The 20,012-nt window shown below is 36.1% G+C and overlaps 1 protein-coding gene across 2 annotated transcripts in view; it reads left to right on the forward strand.

Annotated features, from left to right (window-relative positions):
* PLXDC2 (plexin domain containing 2) overlaps positions 1-20,012 on the forward strand; it is a 468,173-nt gene that overhangs the window by 248,080 nt on the left and 200,081 nt on the right. For both annotated transcript variants that reach the window (XM_001094803.5, XM_028826043.2), the window contains one exon: positions 5,659-5,728. In XM_001094803.5, the coding sequence (XP_001094803.1) occupies positions 5,659-5,728 (70 nt within the window). The remainder of the gene's footprint in view (positions 1-5,658; positions 5,729-20,012) is intronic.

Genomic DNA, 20,012 nt, shown 5'->3' on the forward strand with positions numbered 1-20,012 from the left:
GTATGAAATCGCACAGTTACTAAATACCAAAGCTGAAATGTAATTTCAGGTCTCTGCGACTCCAAACCCATGCTAAAGCATTCAATAATTTGGAAAGAGCGATTAAATATTTAAAAATACAGTTCCACATACTTCCATTAAAAAAAGACTATAAAATGTGTGTTTTATGATGAGTAAAGGAGCAAGACAACAATAATCTATTCTAAGCATTTATAGGTGAATAAATTTTATGTGGACCTTATACAGTTTCAATAAAGTTAGTAAATTGTTACATGTATCTTGGAAGAAAATATCACATCCCAGTTAAATTTATCATAGGTATATGGTGTTTGTTGAATCATTTTTATGTATTAGAGATATAAATATTACTGGAAATACACCAATATACTAGAAATATTTATGTAAATAAAGCAAATATAATTTTTCTTTTATTTTACAACTCACAAAGTTAATACTTGACATAAATAAATGAACTGAAAATAATGTGACTCAATATTTATTTGATCTTATATTTGAAATTGTTTTATGAAAAAAAATCATAAATACCACTTTACCAATAAGAATAACATCTCACCTGTTTGAGAGTTTTAGGAGACAAATACGTGCCCCTCAAACATAATTATTTGAATGAATAAAAATAGAATATTAAAATATGTGTGTAAAACCTAATGATTATTAATTCATTCTTGAATAAGTGGATGGTCATTATATTCTTTTGATCCTTTGCTATGATAAACTCATGAGATCAGCAATTATGAAAACCACGGTGACTACTCATTTTCTTCCTGCAAGCCACTTTCAGCAGGATTATTTCTTATAAAGCTGAAATAAAAAGACTTGGGGAGTCAGAAAAGTATGACTTTATGATGGTAAATAAGAAACTGTCCTAAAACAAAAAGAAGTTTTTATTAGTGACATTTTAAAACATGACTTTGAGGATTATAGATATGCCCACTCTGGATTCCTAACTCTTTATTCAAAGGTTTCTGTATTCAAGGTTTTGAGGCGTTGACTAATAATTCATCCTTGCAATACCACTGAGAAATAGGCAAACAAGTCAAATGGGAATTGAGTATATTTTGGATTATAATTCCTGTGTTATTAAAAAAGAATTAGCAGAGATTGTAATAGTGTGAAAATGGATAGCAATTAACATAGGAAAAATATGTAAAGAAGGCAAGAAGAGGTATAGACACACTCAGAAATCTAGGAGTATGACCTGAACGAGTCTGATAATCTGTTGCCCCCAGAAATTGTAATAGGATATGTTTTGGGAAAGCATGATGTGGCCTTAAGGCACAGTCATATATGGATGTAGGTGCCATAAATTTACTGCAAACCACCTGGACTCTGTACACTCCGACCAAGTCTTCAAAAAATGTTTCGTAATTTTATTTTCTACCATAGGAAGACATAATGCTGCTTTTGTTTGTCTCAAAGTTACCATTCCCCCTTCTTTCAAATAGCTAACTCTTTTCCATAGATTTTAAGAAAGTAGTTAGCAAATTCAGTTGATTTTATTTATACCTTTTATGTTCTTTAATATTTTACTTCAGAGTTTTTATTTTCTGTTTTGTCAAGACTCTTAATGCATTTGTTGGGTCTTCCCACCACCATTTTCTTGCATATTTCTTTTTCTTTCATGTTAAGTATTTCTTAAGGATGAAATCCAAGAGCACATAATGTTTAAGCTGTAGTAAATACACCATTGCTTCAGCATTACATTTCTTTCACCCAGTTTGGAGTGCAGTGGCATGATCTCAGCTCACTGCAAGCTCTGCCTCCCGGGTTCATGCCATTCTCCTGCCTCAGCCTCCCGAGTAGCTGGGACTACAGGTGCCCACCGCCACACCCAGCTAATTTTTTGTGTTTTTAGTAGAGATGGGGTTTCACTGTGTTAGCCAGGATGGTCTCAATCTCCTGACCTCATGATCCGCCACCTCAGCCTCCCAAAGCGCTGTGATTTTTTCATTGACATTGCTTTTTATGACAATGCCCAGGGTTCTGTTAGCCTCTTTGGTTGCAGAAGAGTCCTTTGTTTTATATACTATTTGGGGTCATTTATTATTTAATTAAAGGATGCATAACTAATTAGTGACACAGCAAGTTTTCTTACTCACAGCTATCCAAAATGGCTCTTCTTCCTGCATTCATAATCTCAGTTGGTGACACTGTGGTTCACCAGTCAATCAGCTAGAAATCTTAGAGATCTGTGCTTGACTCCAGATGTCTCTCACTCACTCCAAACTTTTAAGTCCAATTAATCACAAAGTCCTTTCTGTAGGATTGGAAAGATGAATGTCCCAGCCTCCTGACCTCCGGTTAAATGATTCTGAGGCATGTTTTTGTTTTGTTTTGTTTTTTTCTCTACTGTTGCTCAGTCCATGGGGACTGAGGGCCAATCGGTTATAATGATAACATGTCCAATACTATACCTGCTATTGTTTTTTTTTTTCCTTTTTCCTTGTCTCACTTTTCCTAGTCCCTTGAGCAAGTGCTATCTGGGATCACCTTCCAAATAAACTGTCTGCCCCTAAGTCCTTATATCAAGATTGGCTTTAGGCGTAATCCAAGCTAAGGCAAGGCTTGAAGAATATGGAAGCCATGACTGACCAAGATTGAGAGAATATTGTCATCAGAAGGGGTGTCACATATCTGTACCACAGACAAGAGCTAAGGGTAGCAATGCAAGGAACTAAAAGATGTTGCCTATGGCTGACTGGAGCAGAGAGTATGAGGGCAAAAGTTGTCAAATAGCAGGGACTAGTTCATGGTGTGCCCTAGAACTCATGTTCACCTTGTTGGCATGACTCTCAGTGAGAATGGAATTCTAGATTGAATGATTTCAAGTGGGGGAGTGATATGCTAGGTAATATACAGCAGCAAGCCCTAACCATTTTGGCACCAGGAACCAATTTCATGAAAGACAGTTTTTCCACAGAGGGTAGGAGGAGATGGTTTTGGGATGATTCAAGCACATTACCTTTATTGTGCACTTTATTTCTATTATTATTACATTATAATATATAATGAAATGATTATACAACTCACCATAATATAAAATCAGTGAGAGTCCTGAGCTTGTTTACCTTTAATGAGAAGGTCCCACCTGGGTGTAATGGATGAGAGTGATGGATCATCAGGCATTAGATCTCATAAGGAGCATGCAACCTAGATCCCTCCCAGTGCAGTTCACAATAGGGTTCACACTCCTATGAGAATCTAATGCTGCCACTGCTGATCTGACAGGAGGCAGAGCTCAGGTGGTAACGCAAGCCATGGGGAGCAGCTGTAAATACAGACGAAGCTTCCCTGGGTTGCCTGCTGCATAGCCCAGTTCCTAACAGGCCATGGCCTGTGGCCTGGGAGTTGAGGCCCTCGCATACAGAATGAATTTAAAGAGAAATAGAGCCATGACACTTATGAGGAAGTTACTGCAATGATAGTGACCGATGTTTGGAGAAGAGAATCGGTAGTGACTGGCAAGAAATGAATGGATTACACAACTGTTTAGCAGACAGTATCTTCCTAGATTGCCATCGTGATTCCATATCAGAGTGAAGCAGGCAACAGTGGTAACTAAGGAAAACTTGTCATTTCAACAGGGAACCTTTTCAGTCAGAATTATTGATGTATTTGCAAATTTCCTTTGAAGATCTATTTGTCCTCAAGAAAAGGTCTTTAGCTTAAATCTGTATCCCTGTATCTTAATCTAATTCCAAACATATTTAAATATTTACAGTGACTGAGAAACTCATATCCTAGTCTTTTGGTTCATATTTGGTGGTAATTGTTAGGGTTCATTAGAGACATATGTTTAAATCAAACTCTGACTCTAAAAGTGAGAATGCAGAAGGTAAATTTTACCAATTTACTGATGAGCATGGAAATAAATTAGAATGATGGAAAACAATATATTAAGCAAGTGCTTTTATAAAATTATTACTGACATCTTTGAGATAAATGATCCTGCCATTGAATCCTTCCTTCATTTTAGGGTTCTTAGTGACCACTTATTTCAGTTAGCTCCATGAAAATGAGTTTTGCTGTTCCTGTTAGTCAGCACAAAATAAAAATGATCATAAATCTTTTATAAAGATGAGGCTTGCATTAAAAAGAAAATCTAATTGAAAGTTGCTTTAAATTTTGAGTGATTAATTTCATGTCAAATAAGTCATTAGAAATCGTGATGGCTATAAAAAAGCAATCATTTGCAAAATTGGAGAAAGCTAAATTCCATCTAGATACACTTTTCTACTTTTAAAATTTGTATATTGGGAGAGATACAATATAGCAATTGTGGAATTTTAATGTAATAGCCTGTTATTATAGGTAGTTTGTATATGTGTGCTGTTGGGCTCTCAACCAACTAATTATTTTCCCTCTGGATACTTCTATTTCAGGTGATCATCTGTATTATATTTGGTTGGTGCAAAAGTAATTGCGGTTTCTGCCATTACTTTTAGTGTTTCTCTTGTTTCTTGTCTAATAATAATATATCTACTTAATATCATTTCAAACATAAAACAAAGATTAGGTTTTTTTATGTTTTGGGTTTTAACAGATAGATATATACACACACATATATATAAATATATATTTAACATTTTTATACATACATATATATGTATATATATTTTTAAAAATAGGCACTATATACCTGTGTAGTTAAATACTAAGAGCTAAAGCTCGTGGCCCCATTTTATGAAAACAAAGGGTGCAATCTAGGAACTGTCTCCCTAAATATCTGTAATGTACTCCAAATGTACTCTCCAGTAACCAATATTGTTTGTCCTACAGCTCTTGTATTTTTAAGAGTGGACATAATACGCTAAATTTGGAGAGGTGATTGTATTTGAAAGATAAAAATGTCTGCAGGTCAGCCGAGCGTCGTGGCTCATGCCTGTAATCCTAGCAGTTTGAGAGGCTGAGGCAGGTGGATCACCTAAGGTCAGGAGTTCGAGACCAGCCTGGCCAGCATGGCGAAATCCCATCTCTACTAAAAATATAATAAATTAGTCTGGCATGGTGGCAGGTGCCTGTAATCCCAGCTACTTGGGAAGCTTAGGCAAGAGAATTGTTTGAACCCAGGGGGACAGAGGTTTCAGTGAGCTGAGATTGTGTCACTTCACTCCAGCCTGGGCAAAAGAGTGAAACTCTGACTCAAAAAAAAAAAAAAAAAAAAAAAGTCTCTAGGTCTAGATCCGTTGGTGCAAGACATCTTCCATGAAACTGCTTTTCATTATGGGATGTACATAAAACAAATTAAATATGTAATGATGTAACATAAAATCGCTTTTGATTTTTAATCCAATGAAATCTTGACATAACATGCTCTACTATTTTTGGAGGAACTAGTCAAACTAAAAAGAACCTCAGAATAAGTTGCCTGTCATCAAGACTGAACTGATTATTCAGTGGACAACTAAAATGCAGTGGTGATGTTAACTATTTTCTTTTCGCATACTTCAAAATTTAATTACCAGAAAAAAAATATTATATTATTTAGTACTACCGAGGACTCAGGTTTTAAAAGCAAACTATAATAATTGTGGGGTAAAGTAGAAGCATCATTTTTGTTTTAAGTGAAAGACTCTTCATTTCACATTTACTATGCTACATATTATTGATTTTCTTCTCTGGTGGTGTTTTTTGCAGAGAGTGAATCTGTCCTTCGATTTTCCATTTTATGGCCACTTCCTACGTGAAATCACGGTAGCGACTGGGGGTAAGTGGTTTTCTACCCATTCACCTTAAGTAATCTATGGTTTGACTGCAGTTATTTTTAATGTACTCTATATTTCAAGGTGGGTATTTATTGATAAAACCATTGTGTTTTATCACAAAGCCATAGGTATAAATAAAACCAAACAAAGGGTATTGTTATTGGAAAACTTCTCAGCAGGAAAAAAAAAGTATTTATAATAATTTTCAACCTAGATCACCTCTGCTTTTCTTCCAAATTTTAATTCCTTTTTGGTAGTTTGGTAAAACTCTCCACATGGCAGAAGTTGGAATAGAGCTAGAAAGAAAGGCTGCTTAATGAAGCTGCTGGTGATCTTAATTTTCTTTTAATGTATATATTTGCTATATATATGTACATATATATATAATATGTAAAATATATATAAACCTACATAATATATAAATATATATAAACATATAAAATATATGTACATATATACACACACATATGTATACACAAAAACACACAACCATATGCACATTAGCTTTGATCATTTTTTTCCTTGAGTGTTACCTATTTTGATTGACAATTCATTTGAGAGTGTTCAAATAAAGGCTGAAATCCAGCTCAAATGTTTTAAATTTTATTTTTCTCCACCAGCTTAGAGGTTAGTTTAGAGATTAGCAATATCCTAGCAAAGTAATTATCATTCTTTATTGTGTATCTCAGAAGTCAGAAATATTTTAGTCTTCAAGTGCTACTAGAAGCGATAAGCAAAATGCCAGGGAATATCCCTGTAGGCTTTATGATGCAGGGGTAGGGAAGAAGGAGAAAAACACATAAAAATGGAACAGTAAGTAAAGAAGAAATTAAAAGAAATTCTATAGATGTACAAAGAGGCTGTGAGCATCTATGCCCAAAGCACCAAAGACAGAGTCTCTTTCCTTCACTGACTCTTACCAGGGGTCTTTTGGATGGTGTGAAAACCATGTTAAGCATTGCCATTTTTTTTTTTGCCATACTTTAATATAAGACCTAGAAGGTACTTAGGATTCAGAAGAAGATTTGTAATCAGAAATATCAACAAGTAAATGGAAGTGTTTTGAGCACCTACTCTGAGTGATGGTAAATAAGTCCACCTCTGCCTTAGAGTTGTGTAGCTTAGTGAAATATTAGGTAAAGTGAAGCAGAATGTGAGGAATTGCTTAGGAAATATAAGTGATGAAATATGCCCAGGTGCAGTGGCTCACACCTGTAGTCCCAGCTACTTTGGAAGCCCAGGAAGGAGGATTGCTTGAGCCCAGGAGTTCAAGACAAGCCTGGGCAACACTGTGAGACCCTATCTCTACAAAAGCATTTAAAAACTTAACCAGGCATGGTGGGGTGCTCCTGTAGTCCCAGATACTCAGGAGGCTGAGGCAGGAGGACCGCTTGAGGCCAGGAGTTTGAGACTGCACCGAGCTGTGGTCATGCCATTGCACTACAGCCTGGCTGACAGAGCAAGACTCTATCTCTGAAAATAAAATAAATAAAATAAAATAATTAGCTGGTATGGTGGCATGTACCTGTAATCTCAGCTACTTGAGAGGTTGAGGCAGGAGGATCACTTGAGTCCAGGAGTTTGAGGCTGCAGTGAGCTATGACCACACCACTGCACTACAGCCTGGGCAACAGAGAAAGACCCTATCTCTAAAGAAAAAAACAAACGGAAATCAGAAAAAGAAAATACAAATGATAAGCTATGGGTTTCCGGGGATGATGTAACTCAAACATCTCTGAGTCTTAAATGAGAGTTAAGACTACAGAAAAATTGGTGTTCAGAGTGTTTCTTGGATCTCTTCTGTGATTGACTAGACAGACGTCATAAGCAGATAGACCTATTTGACAGATGCTTGCCATCCTTACAAATCTTAAAAAGGTTCTTAACCAGAGAAGTCTTGGAAGGAAAATGGAAACCACGAGTTGACTGCAGGCCATTCTCAATAGACCTGGCCTGGGAGTTTTAAGTAGAAACACAAAGATGCCTCTTTTGTTGGCTATCAGTTCTTTTTCTGTTTACAGATTCCTCTTGAACCTGTTTCTACATTGGGTGTGGGAAAAATTAAAGTGATATGTTTTCATGGTGCATCCAAGCTGTGCTAATAAATAAAGGGAATGCTTTAAACCATAATCCTCTTCATCTTACTTCATGGTTTTGCCATTTCCCACATTTCCTTGAAATCTCTCCATCTCTTTCCACACAGACACAAATTTAACATTGAAATTAAGTCAAGATAATGTCTCATCTTATTGCTAAGATCAGCACAACTTAAAAATGGAAAGTTGTTTAACAATATAGACATATGCATAGTTTACCATGGACCCTCTTTGTATATGTATTTTACTGTGAATGAGCTTAAGTTTCTAGTTTAAAATGTGAATTACAGCTAAAACATCCGGTCATTTATCTTATAAACTATAAAAATAAAATCTTTGCTTATTAAACATTTTAATATTCAAAAGCTTCAATAATCCATATGTACAATGGAATTGGAAATATCATCTATTTTCTGGTTCACTGATAGTGGAATCTGAAAGCATTCATTTATCTTTCTAGATAAAAAATACTTCAGAATACAAATATTTCAAGCACTAGAAAACTAGTTCTCTGAATTTCATCAACAGTTTCATTAGTGATACCACCAAGATGTGTTTTTTCCATATCACACTGCATTGTTTTCTTTCTATTTGAATATTTTAATTGGTTCTTTTTTACTATTAGCCTGCTAGTGTGATCTTTTAAATGTTCAAAAATGTAGATTTAAGTTTGAGGATTTGATTTGTAATCAAATAGCTATCCTAGGAATGACATTTTTACCTGAGTCCATCATGGGTACCATTACGGTGATGAGATGGGAGTATGTGAGATGGGTTAATTACTACTTTATGTAATGGGGAAGAGAAGAAGTAACGTTATACAGGTAATTTTGGTCCCAGTATGTAAGTATGTAGAGAGATGGTGATTCTTAATTAAGGTACTATGTGGAATTGTGGGAAGTTGGACATGAGACTGAAAAGCAAAAGTGATATGAATTTAAAAGCTAATAATGAATGTGTATTACTTACCTTGATCATAGAACAATTTGCCTTCTCTTTCTACACAGGTTTTGACTTACAGATTTCATAAGAAAGCAGTTTAAATTTTAGCTCTATTTTATTTCATTTGCTACGTAAAATACTAAAATGTTTATTAAGTAATATATATACATATCCGAAAAACTAATAACATGGACATTTAAAAAATGAAACAGACAAAAGTAAAATGTAAATCTCCCTTCTTCCTTTGCCTCTTAGCTCACCAGTTTCCTGCCCAAGAAAAAAATATCTTATTTTTTGAAGTATGGTATATTAAAATTCAAACTTGGAGTAGTTTCCTGTATCTGGCCAATAATCATTAGGTTTTTTTCTGTTTAAATTCCCACTAAGAGAGATTTTAAAACAATAATAATGCATCTTATCTTCATTAGGTTTTCAGGAAGTATATTACCAAATCTCCCAGCTCCTTTTATGTTCTGGCTTTCAAGTGGTAATATTTTAATTGTAGTCCAAAATAGTATTTCATACTCTTTATAGGGACTTGATTAATAACAGGAATAAAAGTCTTTTTAGGAGAGGAAGAGAGTTAGTTATTACTCATGATGATTGATTTGTAAATACCAACCACATCTTCTTTCAAGTGTATAACCCCATAAAACAAAGCGTGGTGTAGCCATGAACTTTCTGCATCTAGGGAGAAGGTGGATGGAGTTTTTTTGTATTATTATTATTGTTAACAGAGATCACAGGTTATGGTTATCTGAGATCTATGCATGAATGGAAGATACTAAAGAGATAGATGCTGGATGAAAGTAAATCCATTCCAACTGGCTTCAATAATTTAAAGTTACAAGCTCAAGTCTCAAGGATTCCTAGACAGAAAGATAAATTGCGTGATGTCTACTCTACTGCATCTAAATAATTCTCTGAGATAGACCTCCAAAACCCTGAGAGTTCATCTGAGCTGTCTTCTTTGATAATTTACTCCTCCCTCAAACTGTCTAGTGTCAGCAGTATGTTCAGTAGCTTGAACATTATTATATATGTATGTATTTATTTTGTAGACAGGATCTTACTCTGTCACCCCAGCTGGAGTGCAGTGGCACAATCACAGCTCACTGTAGCCTTGACCTCCTGGGCTCAAGTGATCCTTCCACCTCGGCTCCCCAAGTAGCTGGGACTACAGGCATGACCACTATGCCTGGCTAATGTTTAGATTTTTTTGTAGATATGGGGTCTCACTGTGTTGCTCAGGCTGCTCTCAAACTCCTAGCCTCTAGCAATCCTCCCATCTCAGCCTCCCAAAGTGCTGGGATTACAGGTGTGAGACCCTGTGCCAGGCTATATTGTTTTGTCCTTCACGAATTGCATATTCACAACCACTTTTGTTTCTCCTGCATGTCTGTTCATACATGCTTGATTTCATTAGCACTGGCTCCTTGCGGCAGGGGTGGGAAGCATAATTGGAAATTAAGCCATTAGGAGACCCAGAGAGGAAGCACCCAGGAGCAAGAGTTGACTCAATAGGAATCAGCAAGAAAAATACAAGAGGCAGAAACATGGGTAGAATGAAGGAGGACCATTAGACGTAAACAAAAGAGAGCAGAGCATTGGCATACGATGGATAAGTCATGATTGGAGGACAGGAATGGGGGAGGTGGATCAGCTGAGACGAGGGTGTAGGTAAAAACAAGGTCTCCAGGCTCATCATAACGGCCACTGAAGTGTCCACTGATTGCTAGTGCTAGAATACTCCATTAGGGATGTTTATACCAGGAAAACATCATTCATCTTCTTGCAGCAGATCCAGGCTTTCTTGGAAACACTGGCAGTAATATTTTTGCTTGTAGCCTTTGCTAGTCACTGCAGCAGTAATTCAGATAAATAGCAATTTTACACAGATGCTTAAATACATCACCCAATTTAAAATAAAGGTTATCTAAGTGACTCTGTTTAATTAATAAAGTAACAATGTATGCCAGATGCTCTAACATTGTCCAATCCTGGAAAATAAAGGAAAGAAATACTAAATAGTGCAGGACTGACATTAGACCCTGGTCATTTCAGAAATGAGTTCAAAAGAGCCCTCAATTCCTACTTAAGCCATAAATTGAGTTGCATTTTCTTAGAGAAGGAGTCAGGCTTCCAGGTTAAGATAAATAGACTTTTGAATCTGAATACTTCATCAGTTCCTAAGCCAAGCCAATTGTAACTGTATGATCTTCAGCAAATGACTTAATCTCTCTGATCTCAGTTTACTTACCTATAAAATAGCACAATAAAAGTACCTGGTTCATAAATATTTTGTGATGATTAATTAACATATGTTAATGATACCTGTTTCGTAGAAAATGCTACATAGATAGCATACGCTATTACTGCATTTTTCTCCACATGTACATTTTCTCTTTTATTTCTTTTCAAAATGCTTTTTCTTTAAGGCCTGTGCTGTCTTTTTAGGTTGTCTGTTGTTTTCTTTAATGACCTCATTCATTAGATTTCTCTCCATAAAGCATAGAAAGGGTCTCAAGGAATGTTTAGGAACATAACCCATTGTCATCTCTAACTGCTCCTATTAAAGACTGGCTCAACCATTCGTGTCTAGGAAGTAGAATAGCATGTAAATAACTTGGGAAGTCCGCTTGATCAGCATGGCTATATCTATCACTTCTTGGTGCTCTTCAGAATCTCTCTAAAGACTGTCCCATGATGACATTTTGCAACTCTGGGACACTGTCTGGAAACCTTAGAAAATTTAGCAATTTTGTAACACATGGTAGAATCTTGAAATCTTTCTCTAATTGTGACAACATAGTTTATAACTGGGTAACAAGCATTATAATCAGTAAGACATATATATTGTTATACCCACATATTCATTCTATCCTTTGTATAGCAAGAATTGTAGGGCCAAGTTATCAAAGCGTAAAGATAGTCAAGGGTGAAATGATTGGGATGGGAATGGACATCCCCCTTGGTAGCAGCCAGGTAGCCTTGAGGTTTATTTAATTGCTAACAATCCAATTTAAAAATGTATTCAAGATCCAACCCCAAATGCAGAGTTAAATATTAGTCCAATTTCTGTGTAACATTTTGCCTTTGAACTGGGAAACAGATTTCTCTATATGTAGTCATTATTTCATTACTACCTTTATTTTCAAGATCTTTTTCTATTTTTTTAATACATTACAGAAAACCAGTTGGTATAAAGTTAAAGTAGCTAAAAACTATGCTCTCACTTAGAGCTATATAGCTCTGGAATTGAGACATAGTCATAAAAAAAATAGATCTAAATATTTTGTTGGCTAATTCTAATGGGGTTATGATGGGGTTAGATTACTTTGTTGATGTGAATAGCCTGAGGGCTACAGAGAAATTTTCATTTAATCTGCTGGAATTATTGTTCAAATGAGAAGCTTCTCCTGAAGGCGAAGAAAATGTCTTTTAATTGGCTTATTGTCAATTTCCAAAGCTAATTTTAAAAATAAGCACAATTTAGTTAATAGCTCATAAAGAAAATTCAAAGCACTTTTAGTTGACTCCAGAAAAAATGTAAAATTAAGATAATTTAGAGCAATTAGATTTTATAAAAAAAAAATGTAAATTATAGAGTGAAAACGTTAAAAATATTTTAATTGTAGCAAAATATGCAAAGCATAAAATTTGCCACTTATGAATGTACTGTTTATGAAGTTTTAGTCAGTAAGCTCTGGAAAAAAATTGTTTTTCCTCCTTGTTCTCCTTCTCCTCCTCCTTCTCCCCTTCTTTTTCTTCTTCTTCTTTGAAGCATGGTAATCTCTTCAGGTAAATTACTAGTTTCTTCCAAAATGCCTTGAAAACACAACTATTTTTCAAATCTTCACTCCAATGTATTTGTATAAGCCAGGTTTATTGTTCTCACACTCTTTACCTTTCTACCTCTTAATCATTAAAGATTATCTTGGAGAAATTTTTTAAGCTATTTATTTTATATTAGATGAATCTAATAAAACTTGAGACAAACCTGGACAACACAGTGAGACTTCATCTCTTCAGAAAAAAAATTTAACAGTTAGCAGAGCATAGTGGTATGCTCCTGTAGTCCCAGCTTTTCAGGAGGCTGAGGCAGGAGGATTGCTTGAGGCCAGAAGTTCAGGGCTGTAGTTACCTATGATTATGCTACTGCACTCCAACCAGAGTGACAGAGCAAGATGTTATCTCTAAAAATAAATAAATAAAATCTAATAACTGATAATATAATTTGGAGATGATTGAGTACTCCCATTTTCTATACAGTTTGAAAAATAAGTCATGGAACATTATATATGTAAAAATGAAGTATAAGATTATGTGTTAGCAGGGAAAGAATGTTTATCATGATAATCAAGATATAATATTTTAAGTATACTGTGATGGTAATTTTTTAGAAATACATAGCAGTGGAAGGAAGAGCTAATACTGATTGCTTTGAAATGATGACATTGGTCTTATGTTTCTATTCCCTAGCTTCCAAGAATTCAGTTGAAAAATGTTGTTTATATTTCAGTCCTCTTGTAATAATGATTGTAAGGAGTGAGTAGAAATCTGGTTTCTACTCATTTATTTTAACAGAGAAGGGTACCCATATGTTTTAACACTATTTATCAGAGTTTTATTTCTCCCACTGGTATATAATACTGCTCATATTCTGAATTCTCTTATTTTCCATAAGGCTTGAAATATGTTATTTAAATTAACCTGATTTATTTTATCATAAAAATAAAATATAACAATGCATTAGAAGACGACTAGAGAAGGACTACTTTATAATCCTGAGATTGGGAGCATTTTTCTAAGACTGATACAAAGCCCAGAAACCATAAATGAAAATATTGAAAAAAATGCATATAATAAAATTTTCATATATTAAAAATTCATGGCATTTAAATACCCTCACTTAAGAAAAGAGAAATAAAAACCTGGGAACTATTACAAGGAACTTAAATAAATTTACAAGAATAAAACAACCCCATTAAAATTGGGCAAAGGATATGAACAGACATTTCTCAAAAGAAGACATTTATGTGGCCAACAAATATATGAAAAAAAGCTCATCATCACTGGTCATTAGAGAAACGCAAATCAAAACTGCAATGAGATACCATCTCATGCTGATTAGAATGGTGATTATTAAAAAGTCAGAAAACAACAAATGCTGGCAAGGCTGTGGAGAAATAGGAACGCTTCTACACTGTTGGTGGGAATGTGTATTAGTTCAACCATTGTGGAATACAGTGTGGCAATTCCAAAGGATTATAAATCATTCTACATAAACACGAATGTTTATTGCTGCACTATTTACAATAGCAAAGACTTGGAACCAACCCAAATGCCCATCAATGATTGACTGGATAAAGAAAATGTGGCACATATACACCATGGAATACTATGCAGCCACAAAAAAGAATGAGTTCATGTCCTTTGCAGGGACATGGATGAAGCAGGAAGTCATCATTCTCAGCAAACTAACACAAGAACAGAAAACCAAACACCGCCAAACACCACATGTTGTCACTCCTAAGTGGGAGTTGAACAATAAGAACACATGGACACAGGGAGGGGAACATCACACAATGGGGCCCGTCAGGGAGTGGAGGACAAGGGGAGGGAGAACATTAGGACAAACACCTAATGCATACAGGGCTTAAAACCTAGATGACAGGTTGATAGGTGCAGCAAACCACCATGGCACATGTATACCTATGTAACAAACCTGCACATTCTGACATTCTGCACATACGTGTATCCCAGAACTTAAAGAAAAAAAAAAGGAAAAAACAAAGCAAAACAAACAAACAAAAAACCTGGGAAAGGAAATATTTAAAACACATATGACAGTGAAAGGACTGTTCTCCTTAATATATAAAGAGCTCATGTAAGTAAAAGAGAAATGTAGCAACTAAACAATGAGCAAATGACAAAGAAAAGAAATTACAGGAATTTCTGGTTTCAGGTATTTATTATAAAGTGTTTGGAGGTTGTCACTCTCATTCTATCGAGAAAAAGCTAAACAAACTGAAAATTGAAAATTTCTGTTAGACCCACGAGAGAGCTGAGATTGCAGGGTGTATTAGGGTTCTGTAGAGGGACAGAACTAATAGGATAGATGGATCTATGAAGGGGAGTTTATTAAGAAGTATTGACTCACATGATCAAAAGGTGAAGTCCCCCAATAAGCCATCAGCAAACTGACGAGCAAGGAAGCCAGTATGAGTCCCAAAACCTCGAAACTAGGGAAGCCAACAGTGTAGTCTTCATTCTGTCCCTGAAGGCCTAAGAGCCCCTGGCAAACCACTGGTGTTAAGTCCAAGAGTCCAAAAGCTGAAGAACTTGGAGTCTGATGTTCGAGGGCAGGAAACATCCAGCACAGGAGAAAGATGAAGGCCAGAAGAGTGAGCAAGTCAGCTTCTCCCACCTTCTCCTGCCTGCTTTATTCTAGCCTGTCTGGCAGTTGATTCGATGGTGCCCACCCCCACTGAGGGTGGGTCTGCCTCTCCGATTCTGCTGACTAACCTTCTTTGGCAGCATCCTCACAGACACACCCAGGAACAATACTTTGCATCCTTCGATCCAATCAAGTTGACCGCATCACAGAAGGCAAACCACTGTCCCCAAAATGTAGAGACACAGGCACATCCAAAGACACACAGAGGAGATCTGCTCATCTGGGGCAGAAGCCGCTGCAACCACAGATTGCTGATAATACTTAAAATGTGACTTCCACAAAGCTAGAATTTCAGTGCGGATGAGCCTAAGGGCTGGAAACTCCTGAAGATTCTAGTCTTAGGGGGACCTTTAAACTTCTGTGGGCTTGACCCCCAGGAACCGCAGAAGGTTCTCCCAGTGACGATCTATGAAACTCCCAGATGGCTCTGCTGGAGTAAGGGAAGAGGAATCATTGTGAAGTACACCTAGAGCCTCCTCCAGAACAAAGACCTTCCTAGGGCCTTATCCTAGCTGGGGGAAGGTCATTTCTCCCACTGGAGCAAGCCCCAGGAGTCTTCTAGGCTCACATAAGGGAGAATTAAAAATTCATAGTCAACAAGAGTCAAGACTTTAGGGAAATACATCTGGAATGCTATATCCAGGGAGGGGAGTAGGAGGCAGGGAGGGGGAAACCCTATTCCACTAGAGACACCCTTAAGAGAGTCACAGCCCAAAGATACAGACCTACTAAATACTAAAGACTAAGAAACTTCTAAAATGGAAATGCAAAGAAAAAAGGAATGAAAGAAAATAAAACAAAAGCAGAACAGAATATCAGAGACCCGTCGGATAATAGCAAAAGACACAACATCTATGAACTTAATTGGAATATCAGAAGAGAAGAAAAAGAGAAAGAAGAAATGTTGGAAATACCAATAGCTGAGTGCTTTCCAAAACTGACAGATATCAAACTAGGAAGCTCGGAGAAAAACAACCAGAAGATCACCAAAAGACCACACATAGGCATATTATTTGCAAGCAAACAAAACAAACAAACAAGCTTTAAATAAACCAGAGAAAACTACACCTCACTGCAAAATACCCGATCAGTATTTGTGCCATTGCACTCTAGCCTGGGTGACAAGAGTGAAACTCCATCCAAACAAACAAACAAACAAACAAAAACAGGAGAAGTCTGAGAAACTATCACAGCTAAGAGGAACATAAGGAAACATAACAGCTAAATATAATGTTATATTCTGGATAGAATCCAGGAAGATCAAAAGGACGTTATGTAAACATAGAGAAATCTGAATACATTTAGTTAATAATTCAGCTAATAATTATATATCAATATTCAATATCAATTCAGCTAATAATGATATATCAATATTGTTTCAAAAATTTTGACAAAGGCACCATACCTTTGTCAGGGTATGTATGATGTTGGTAGTATGGGAAATCAGGTGTGGAGTATGTGGGAGGCCTATGCTGTCTTTGCAACTCTCTGTACATGTCAACCTATTCTAAAATCAGAAGTTTATTTTTTAAAAAGGAAATATAAGTGGCTGTTACACATGTTAACAGGTAACCTCACTCCCAATAAGTGAAATGCAAGTTAAAACTATAGAGATGCTGTTTTTACTTGAGCAATTTTAAAAGGTTTTTTTAAAAACCTTTTAGTAACTTTTGTAGCTCGATATTTTCTTTAAGGTATGGAGAAAAAGAAAGTCTCAAGATTTGCTGATGACAATGTATTATTATCCACTAAAATATAAAATGTATAACTAACACTGTGATTTCTACTCCTAAAAATGTATCTTATAGGTGTATTTGTGTGTGAACAATGTGTATAAGGATATCCACTGCTAAAGACTGAAAACCACCTGAATGCCCATCGTTAAGGATGTTCAGGTTGTGGACAGGTTAAATAAACTACTGGGAACCCACAGAGTAGAATACTATGTGACCTTTAAGCAGAATGAGATACTTAAGGTATGCTTATTAAAAAAAAATAAAACACCACAGGATGCAGATGTTACTTACATATATATGTACATATATATGTATGTATGTATGTGTACAGACAGATGTATAAGCTATCTCTAAAACAATTTGGAAGAAACATAGATATGATTCCAAGTGAACAGAAAAATCTCTAGAGAGATATATAAGAAACTATTAATAGCGCTAACCCCCAAGAGACTTGGCAGATGCCTGGAGATTAGGAATAGGAAAGAGATGTAATTTTCACAATCATCTGTGCTTTTCAAATTATTACAATGTGCATGTATTACTTTTCAAACAGCATTAATATTTAAAATTCTTACTGGTAAGAATGGATAGGAATAATTTCTGCAGTGTATGTATTTGTTTTTATTTAATAGCATCTTGTAATATGTATTTGTCAAACAAAATTAACAATATTTAAAAGAGTATGCAGTATAAAGCTTTCTTCATAATTATTTTATTTCAAAATTTTTTAGAGCTTGAGGCAGTATAAATTGCTCATGAAATTGCCTATTTTGTTAAGAAAAAGTATTTAAATTGTTTATTAAGGAGCTTATGAGTACCATTCTAAAACAAGGGATCCACAACTCTAGTTTATTACATTCAAGGTTCCTCTGGATAAAACTGAATTAATAGCAAATTGCTGAATGTTGCAGTGAAAGAAGGGGAGAAAAAAGATTTTCATGATTCTTGGTTGAAATGTAACAGTCCCACTAGGAATAGTAAGTATCCCCATTTAATTAACCAGTACATATTTTTATGTTATTGGCAACTATTTAATTAACAATATTATAATTACAAACTAAAAACAGATTCCCCAGAGTAAGGAGAAACAGGAAAATCTAAGTGGTTTGTACGTGTTTTCGTAAGTCTTACAGATTTGGCAGCAAGAAGCACCAGGGCTTCAAGAGTAGACCAATGCGGAAAAGGAGGTGGGTTAGAAATGGGGAAGGCCAAGACTGGCGGACACGATGTCCTGATTGGAGGCACCCTGTCTTTGAGTAAGGCTCCAAAAAGCAGGAGCCAGCCTTACAGCAGGAAGGTGGCGTGAGAACACACAGTAACACCTCTATGAAGCCACAGTGGAGAGTCATTCTGGGTTGACCTTACAGCAGGCCGTATAACAGGGTAGTGGGATGGGAAGACTCAGTAATACCTTCATGAAGCTACAGTGGCGAATCATTCTGAATATTCGAGATTCCTTGTGGAAGGCAGGTAGAAGGCAGTTGCCCAGTTAAGGCGTAGGGCCAGAGGCTAGTTTAGGCAAGAAGGAATATATACCTTAACTTCCAGACCATGAGATTCCTTTAAAAAGACAGCTGTGTAGAACCACACACAGCTGCTGGCTGCCCTTAGTAGATACACCCTTGGACAGAAGGAAAGGCTGGCATGATAGAACAGTCACAGATTTCCTCTATCTTATATTTGGTCAAGACTGTGTACAGTGAAGTCTTTCAGGACCAGATGCTGAAGGTGCTCATGAAGGCTGTGGCAGAGGAAAAAAAAAAAAAAAATCACATGAGTTTTGGTTCTGGAAAAGTATCCCTATCAAGAAAGCGGTACCTTTTTGATATGGTCCCGGTGGCATCTTTCTTTCAGTGTCTTTCTTAGGCAATAAATATCTTGCCTTTTTCATATGTAAATGGCACAACCCTCGGGTCAAGGACAAAAGCGTGCGTTTTTTTTTTCCTCTAGAGTTGCTGGGTTGTTTTGTCGAATGGCACCTTCTACAGCATTTCTACAAGCAGCTTGGCACCGTTAGTACCAAGCTCTCATCTGTGGAAGGGGGAGGGGAGTGCTATGCGATTTAGGTTTTTTGTTAAAAAAAAATCTTACTTTCATAGACTAAACTGCAACTGTGTTTCTCAACAGTTTGTGCGCAGCAGGTGGCTAGCACAGACAGAACTGATAAAATGTTAGAATGCATTGCAGACACTGCCTCAGAATTGCCTGGAATGTTTCTCTAAAATGTCCTTAGCTGTTTCCTGCTTACAGGGCCTGCTCTAGAATTTCCATGTAGGAGGTGCTGAGGGTCAGTAACCTAGTTAGAAGGTGAGGGAAGGGGAAGGATGATCTACTAAATGATCTTTAAGCTGAATTTGCATAGCATCTACATTTTTGTTGCTAAGATTCTGATTCATTTTAGTAAAAACAGCAACATATTCTAATGTTTCAAATTTCAAACTGTATACAAGATTGGTGCTTAGAATTAATTATTATGATTTGATTTGGGGAGACATGGGAAAGTGATATGGATATGGGGACCCAAAGCCCATCTAAGTACCTCTAGGTACCACCGCTCCTACACAGTTGAGACCTTCTGACACTTGAGCCAGGCATGTCATTTTTTCAACACCTCCCTCAAGATGATTCTCTTATTTAATGTGCACGCCTATGGAAACAAAATACACTTTAAGAAACAGACTGGCTTTATGTAACATCTGGTCAGTGAGAACTACGTAGTAAAAATGTAGTTACAAAAATCATGCTATTTGCACCATCAAGAAAGCAATTAGAGGTTTTAGGCATAAATTCCTACAGCTGCCTATAAATGGTAAAAGGAAAAAATAAGCCACTACTCATCCCTTAATAGAATCTAATTACTTTCTTGTAATGGTTTGCTTGACAAGTTAAGATTTAGACTGCAAAGCAGGATATTGTTCTTACCAGGCTCAATGTCACCTCTGTTTTATTTCCATTATCCTGAGTTTTTCACTGGGGACACATACTTGTTATTTTCACTGGTTTGTGGTCTGATGGTATTTAAAGATAGCTAGTACTTGTTGACAAAACAGAG

Source organism: Macaca mulatta, chromosome 9 (genome assembly GCF_049350105.2).
Source record: "Macaca mulatta isolate MMU2019108-1 chromosome 9, T2T-MMU8v2.0, whole genome shotgun sequence".
Classification (NCBI taxonomy): domain Eukaryota; kingdom Metazoa; phylum Chordata; class Mammalia; order Primates; family Cercopithecidae; genus Macaca; species Macaca mulatta.